At 48.5% G+C, this 7900-nt stretch overlaps 1 protein-coding gene across 1 annotated transcript; it reads right to left on the bottom strand.

The window, feature by feature from the left end:
• Positions 1-607: 607 nt before the first annotated feature.
• LOC119315126 (7-deoxyloganetin glucosyltransferase-like) lies at positions 608-7085 on the bottom strand. Its single transcript, XM_037589804.1, has 2 exons — positions 6947-7085; positions 608-2041 (listed from the first exon to the last, which is right to left on the bottom strand). The coding sequence occupies exons 1-2, from the start codon at positions 7083-7085 to the stop codon at positions 738-740; spliced, it is 1443 nt and encodes a 480-aa protein (XP_037445701.1). The 3' UTR covers positions 608-737.
• Positions 7086-7900: the final 815 nt, after the last annotated feature.

The following is a 7900-nucleotide window of genomic DNA, read 5'->3' on the forward strand; positions in this document are numbered from 1 at the left end:
TAAGATGTGTGCGGGCTGGATGAAAGATCCACCCGTAGAGATTATTAATACTCTTGTAAAAGATAATATGATGATCACCTTGCAATAAAGAGTAGTTTGATGTTAAAAAAATTGGTTGAGCCATCTCATGCAGTACGCGACCTTGGAAGTTCTGGTTTTGGGAACCTTCTAGAGCTTCCCAGTCAGGTTTTACTGGGTTAGGGAACATTCTAGAAGATTCCTAAACCTTTTTTATCTTTTATCTTTTTCTGTTTTTGTTTCTTTTTATTTTCTTCTTTTTTGTTTCCTCTTTTTGTTTTTTTAATTTTCAAAAATTAGTTCATTATTTTATTTTATTTTGCATTTTTTTAAATGAAGTTTTAAGAATTGTTCACTTTTACAAAAAAACGTTTTTTACAAAAAACTTCAAAGGTTTAGTAAATTTTCTTCATTTTCAATATTTTGTTTGTATGTACAAAAAATATTCGCATTTTAAAAGTTTTTTGGGTTATTCAAATCGTTTCGTCCATGTGCGAGGTATCGGCTTAGAATCAACATCTGGGAAGTAATGAAGTGGGCGGGCACTACTAATTGCAAAACCACGGGTCAATTACATTTATTTTGGCAGAAATTTGTTAATTCAAAATTTATCTGATTTTATTCGGCACAAATTTAATGAAATTATCGAAATATTCTCAAAACCGGCCTCTTCTGTAAAAAAGAAAAGCAGGATTGAGAAAAAAATTAAAGCAGGTACACTACCCAGAGCGGCTAGTGGCGAGCACGTCGCGAATCAACGCATCAAAGTTGCGGTGAGACGAGCCGCCGGACTTGGTCGCCCTGACCGCTTTCTCCTTCCACTCCTGTGCCTTCTTCTTCATCACCTTCCCACTCTCCCCCTCCATGACCTCCGTGATAAGGTCTGCGACGGCATCGTGCCGGACGTCGCTGTCGATCTCCATGCCGACGCCCCATTCATTGCACTGGTACCGACAGTTGGTCTGCTGGTCCCCGAAGAATGGCCAGCTGATGACGGGCACGCCACCGCACATGCTCTCCAGCGTCGAGTTCCAGCCGCTGTGCGTCAGGAATGCGCCCACGGCCGGGTGGTTCAGCACCTGCTGCTGCGGGCACCAGGAGGCCACGAGCCCACGCTCCGCCGTCTCGGCCGAGAACTCCGAGGGGAGCACTGCAGTGTGGCCCTTGGCGAGGTCGGGACGGATGATCCAGAGGAAATGCCTGCCGCTCTTGGCCAGCCCCCACGCAAACTCCACCAGCTGCTCGTTGGTCATGACGGTGATGCTGCCGAAGTTCGCGTACACAACGGAGCCGGGCTCCTTGTCGTCGAGCCACGACAGGCACTCCTCCTGCTGCTTCCACAGGCTCATGCTGATGCTTGAGCTCGGCGCCAGCAGAGGGAGTGGGCCGATGGTGTACACCTTGGGCAGGCCGAGCGCCTCCATGGCCGCCACCGCCTCTTCCTCAAGGTCGCCGAAGGTGTTGACGATCATCGCCGACGCGCCGACCGCGCGCTCTGCAATCCCGAGCACGAAATGCAGCATGTAGTCGTCCGGGGCGGGGCTGCGTATGAAGGACGGGAAGTCCTTGAACCTCATGTTCCGCAGGCCCGGCACATCTTCCACCGGCGTGTCAAGGTACTCGTTCGTCAGCTGCTTGACGTCTTTGATCGGTGCGAGGCCACGGTCGAAGAGGAGGCGGTAGTGGCGGACACCGACATAGCTGATGGCGCTGGAGGTGTACAGCTGGACATAGGGGAGGCCTAGCTCCCTGGCCGCTTCCATGGAGAAGTCCATCACGTTGTCGGAGACGATGGAGGTCACGGGCGGGTGGCCCATGGGCGTGGCGGTGTCGTTGAGCTCTGCGAGGAGGCGGCGGAAGGGCCCGACGCAGGTCTCCGTGAGGGACTTGCAGAGCGACAGGACGTCCTGCGTGACGTCGTGGTCGGACGGCGGCAGGCCGTCCGGAATGGTGTCGAAGCGGAAACCCGGGACGCCGGCCACCGCGGCCGCGCCCCGCGCGCGGACGAGGCGGGCGTGGTTGTGTAAGAAGTTTGGTATAAGCGTTCCGCCTGCCTATAGGCAGCCGCGGTGTTTATTTATATTGGGCAAAGACTTGCCTTGGAGTACAAGAGATTACATGAGATAGACTTGGACACGGTTCAGAAGGAGAGACGGGTTGTTGAGATTACAGATATAGGACTCAAACTCTAATACCCTCCCTTAATCTAAACTACCCCACGTTGAGATTCTTCTTGAACTCCTCAAATGATTTGACTGGCAAGGCTTTTGTGAACCCATCAGCAACTTGATCTTTGGATGGAATAAACCTTATATCCAGCTTCTTTTCTGCCACTCTTTCTCGCACAAAATGAAAATCAATTTCAATGTGTTTGGTTCTACCATGAAACACTGGATTAGCAGAGAGATAGGTGGCTCCCAAGTTATCACACCATAAACATGAGACACGGTGTTGCTTAATTCCAAGTTCCTTGAGTAATGATTCCATCCAAATAATTTCAGCAGTTGCATTAGCTAGCGATTTGTATTCAGCTTCTGTACTTGACCTTGACACTGTGGCTTGTTTTCTGGCACTCCAAGAAATAAGGTTCGAACCAAAAAACACAGCAAATCCTCCTGTTGACCTCCTGTCATCACTACATCCTGCCCAGTCTGCATCAGAGAAGGCACTGACAAGTGTAGAACTAGAACGTCTGAACTGAAGACCCAAACTCACAGTATGTTTGATATATCGTACAATCCTTTTGACAGATGTCCAATGAACAGAAGTAGGAGCATGCAAATATTGACAAACCTTGTTCACTGCAAAAGATATGTCTGGCTGTGTTAATGTCAAGTACTGTAGGGCTCCAACAGCACTTCTATATTTTGTACTCTCCTCCTCATTAAGTGGCACTCCTTCATAAGCTGAAAGTTGTTCTGAAGATGACAATGGTGTAGGTGAAGGCTTGCAGTCCTTCATTCCCATACTAGTCAGAAGTTCAATGGCATACTTTTCTTGCTTCAAGACTATGCCATCTTGAACCTTCTTAACCTCAATGCCAAGGAAGAAATTTAAGTCACCAAGATCCTTCAAGGCAAATTCTGAACTCAAATCATGCAAAAGAGCATTAGTGGCACTTTGAGAGGAGCTTGCAACTATAATGTCATCAACATATATAAGTACAAAAACCACAGTGTTTGCCCTATTATAGATGAAGAGAGATGTGTCTTCTTTGGATGAAATAAAACCAAGCTGCTTCAATTGTGAACTCAACCTTGAGAACCATGCTCTAGGTGACTGTTTCAAACCATAAAGGGCTTTATCAAGCTTACAGACATGATTAGGTGTTTGTTGGTTTTCATACCCTGGTGGTTGCCTCATATAGACCTCCTCTTCCAGAACACCATGCAGAAACGCGTTCTGAACATCTAGCTGTCTAAGGCTCCATCCTCTGGAAACTGCAATGGCTAGCACAAGTCTATTGTAGCAGCTTTGACAACAGGACTAAAAGTATCCTCATAATCAATACCATATCGTTGCTTAAACCCTTTTGCAACTAGACGTGCCTTGTACCTATCGATGGAGCCATCTGCTTTCCTTTTGATTCTGTAAACCCACTTGCAATCAATAATATTTTTACCTCTTTGACTTGGTACCAAGTGCCATGTTCTGTTCTTCATGAGAGCATCATATTCCTCATCCATAGCCCTTTTCCACTTAGGATCTCCAAGTGCATCACTCAATTTTGTGGGTTCTCCTGAAATGCATAACATACCATATCGTATAGTTCCATCTGTCCATACTTTGGGATTTTTAATACCTTTTTGTAGCCGAGTCATGACTCTTGAAGTGGTGGCAGAAGATTGTCGTGATTGCACAAGAGATCGCACAAGTTGGCTGGTTGCAGAAGATCCCGCAGATTCATTAGCATGTGCAGTTTGAAGAGACACACTGGATCCTGTGGCGTCTGGTGTGGCAGCTGATGGACTAGACATGTCCTGAGAGGCGTAATTCCCAGGCGCAGACAATCCCGAGCCTGTCGCTGTTGGCATGCACGCATCTGGTTCTGTCCCCTGCATGTGGGTTGACGAGGCAGCAGACGACTGGGCCGGACCCACCTGGTCCTCCTGTCGGGCGGGCGCGCGATCCCGCGCGGATCTGCGCCGATCCGATGCCGATCGACGCGCAGGCGTGGCAGGCACCGCCGAATCCTCCTCGGGTTCTGCGTTTGCTGCTTCTTCACCATGCACATCAAATATGGTACCGTTTTGCACTGGATTTTGGTCATTTTGATCATTTTCAACTCTGTTTTCCTCAGCCACCTGTACAGGCACATTAAGAGTAGAACTAGAAGGATTATTAGCACATGGGTCAGCACAATTGTTATTCCCCCCTTGATCAAATTCCGGAAGAAGGAGTATTTCTTTACGAAGAAGAGCTCCGGCATTTGGATGAAGTGACTCAAAGGGGAAGACAGATTCATCAAACACAACATCTCGGGATATGTAAACCCTTCCAGAGGAAACATCTAAGCACTTAACCCCTTTGTGCATAGGGCTATAACCTAAAAAGACACACTGTTTGGAACGAAACGCAAGTTTGCGTGTGTTGTATGGTCTAAGATTAGGCCAACATGCACAACCAAATATGCGGAGAGATGTGTAATCTGGTTTGACACCAAAGAGACGAGTTATGGGATTTTCAAATTTTATTACTTTACTGGGACGAATATTAATTAAATATGTGGCAGTAAGAAAGGCTTCATCCCAGAATTTGAGAGGCATAGACGCATGGGCTAGAAGTGCTAATCCTACTTCAACAACATGGCGATGCTTCCGTTCAGCGGAGCCATTCTGTTGATGAGCGTGTGGACATGACACATGATGTGAAATTCCAATCTTTTGGAAAAAAGAGTTGAGTTTCTCATACTCACCACCCCAATCTGTTTGCATGGCAAGTATTTTAGAGTTCAGTTGGCGTTCAACAAGACTTTGGAAATTACTAAACACTTGAAAGACATCGGATCGTTTCTTTAACAAATAGATCCATGTAAACTTGCTAAAGTCATCAATGAAGCTTACATAATAAGAAAATCTACCAACAGAGGTGGGAGCTGGCCCCCAAACATCTGAAAAAATAAGTTGTAACAGAGCAGTAGATACACTAGTAGAGATGGGATATGGTAACTGATGACTTTTGGCTTGTTGACACGCATCACAAACTGACTCAATACTAGACACGAAAGGAAGTTTATTTTTGCTAAGGACATGTTGAACTATGACCGAAGATGGATGACCCAAGCGTCGGTGCCACTTTTCTGAAGATGGCTTGGTGACACTCCAGGCTTGCTTATTTGACCATGACGAAGAAGATGACGATGTGATTGGATAGAGACCTCCCTCGCATTTCCCTCTAAAGATGACTCTCCTCGTTGCCAAGTCCTTCATCACAAAAGAATAAGGATAGAATATGATGAGAACATTATTGTCAAGTGTAAAGCGATGAACGGAGGCAAGATTTTTTGATGCATGAGGGATATGTAAGACATTGTTTAGATGAAAATTTTTCTTAGGAGTATTAACAATTGAGTTAGCGATGTGAGTAATATCCATACCAGCTCCACTTGCCGTGTGCACTTGGTCACCTCCATGATATCTTTCCCGCATCGTCAACTTGTCAAGCTCGCCTGTGATATGCTCGGTAGCACCTGAATCTGCGTACCAATTAGTGTCGATGCCATACGAGTTGGTGACGAGGTTGGCCTTTTTCTTATCTGGCTTATCCTCCTCGTACCGATGCCAGCAGTCCCTGGCGCCACCAGCATGGTACTTATAACATATCTGGCACTCAGGGTAGTCTCCCTCCTGTTGTTGCTGATGCTGCTGCGGTGGTGGCTGGTGTTGGCGTTGCTGATAACCGCCGTTCCCACCGGCGCGAGCAGGAGATGGAGGGGCACGATCGGAGCGACCACGCCCTCTTCGCCCGCGGCTTCCTCTGCCCCGAGCCTGGCCGCGTCCCCTGTACATGGCGTTGGCTGACGAACGAAAACCTGTTGGTCCGTCGCCTAGCATCTCCATCCTCTGATCAAAGGCAGAAATCTGCGAGAAAAGATCATCAATGGTGATGGAGTTTTTGATGGCGCCGACTGCTGCAACAATGGGATCGTAATCCCGATCAAGTCCGGCGAGGATGTAGTCCACCATCTCTCCATCTGTCACCGGACGGCCTGCAGCTGCAAGTTCGTCTCCGAGGCTTTTCATCCTGGCGATGAAAGCATTGCTGGACATGTTTCCCTTCTTGGTGTTGGAGATGGCGATCCTCAAATTTGTCATTCGCGATTGCGACTGCGCAGCAAATAACGTGGTAAGAGCGGTCCATAGATCAAGGGTATTTTCCTTACCGATGACTTGCGCGAGGATCTCTGGTGTGAGAGAGTTCAGCAGATAGCTTAGGACCTGCTGATCCTTGGCGATCCATGGACCATAAAGCGGATTTGGCTCTATGGCCATCGTCTTGTCTGATTTTGTGATCTCCACTGTTTTTGGTGGCGCGGCATCGCTACCATCGTGGAGACCGGTCACCTGCGCGCCTCGTAGTGCCGGCAAGACTTGCGCCTTCCATAGGAGGTAGTTCCCCCTTGCGAGCTTCTCTGATGGTGGAGCGCCGAGGTTGAGGCCGACAGCGCTGGAGCTCATGGCGATGGCGATGGAAGGGCGCTAGGGTTTTGTGTTTGCTAGATGATAGGGAAGAGGCTAGCTCTATATACCATGTAAGAAGTTTGGTATAAGCGTTCCGCCTGCCTATAGGCAGCCGCGGTGTTTATTTATATTGGGCAAAGACTTGCCTTGGAGTACAAGAGATTACATGAGATAGACTTGGACACGGTTCAGAAGGAGAGACGGGTTGTTGAGATTACAGATATAGGACTCAAATTCTAATAGGTTGTACTCGGTGTTGACGAAGGTGACATGAAAGCCGCGGGCATGGAGCATCTTGGCCAGGTCGAGCATGGGGATGATGTGCCCCTGAAAGGCCGCCGGCAGGCACACGGCGTGTGCTTTCTCGCCTGGTGCCGAAGGACCCATTCCCACGTGCTAGCTTTTCGTGCCGGGTCGGCAAGGGCTTTGGCCTATAGCTACTCTTTGTTGCTGAGTATGATATCTTTTGAGTTGGCTTGGCATGGCTCTGTCGATCTTACCATACATTATTTATAGATGGCTCATAGGATAGCAATGGCGATGAGCAAACATTTTTTTTGAAGTACGTCAATGACATACCATATCTTTATAGAAGAGAAGAAACAATGTACAAGAAGCCGACGAGTAGATGCGAACATCCACTGTCGGCAACAACCGAAGACCTCTTTGAATTGGTATGATGGATGGTGGTCCGAAGGACCCAAGTGATGACATCGACAGATTTGGCTTGACTTTCAGTGGAAACTCCACAGAGATAATTGCACGTATCATCCTGGAAGTTGTCGGCGATGTCCAACTCGGTCCCGGAAGTTGAGAACTGATCCACTACGGTCCTGATACGGGGAAATACGTCCCCAATACGGTCCTGGATGTTGGACTGCCAGTCCTGCGTCTACACGTTGCATGCGTACACAGGATACGCCCGTATGACACGTCAGCGCCTGGCCCGCTCGTCAGAAGGGAGCCCACCAGTCAGCGCGGAGCCCACCCCTTGCCCCCCATCCCCGTCTCGCTGTCTTTTCTCGATCCTTCGTGTGTCCACGAACCGAAAACAAAGCAGGAAGCAGAGTAGTGGGATAGGGTGCGGCGGCGGATGATCGGCGACCCGATGGCCTTCCGATGGTAGTTGCTGCGGTGGTGGAAGGAGCTGCGACGGCGCCGCAACCTGTAGGATGGGGTTCAGCGGCGATGGAGGGCCCGCG

This window comes from Triticum dicoccoides, chromosome 6A (genome assembly GCF_002162155.2).
Source record: "Triticum dicoccoides isolate Atlit2015 ecotype Zavitan chromosome 6A, WEW_v2.0, whole genome shotgun sequence".
In the NCBI taxonomy this organism is placed as follows: Eukaryota; Viridiplantae; Streptophyta; class Magnoliopsida; order Poales; family Poaceae; genus Triticum; species Triticum dicoccoides.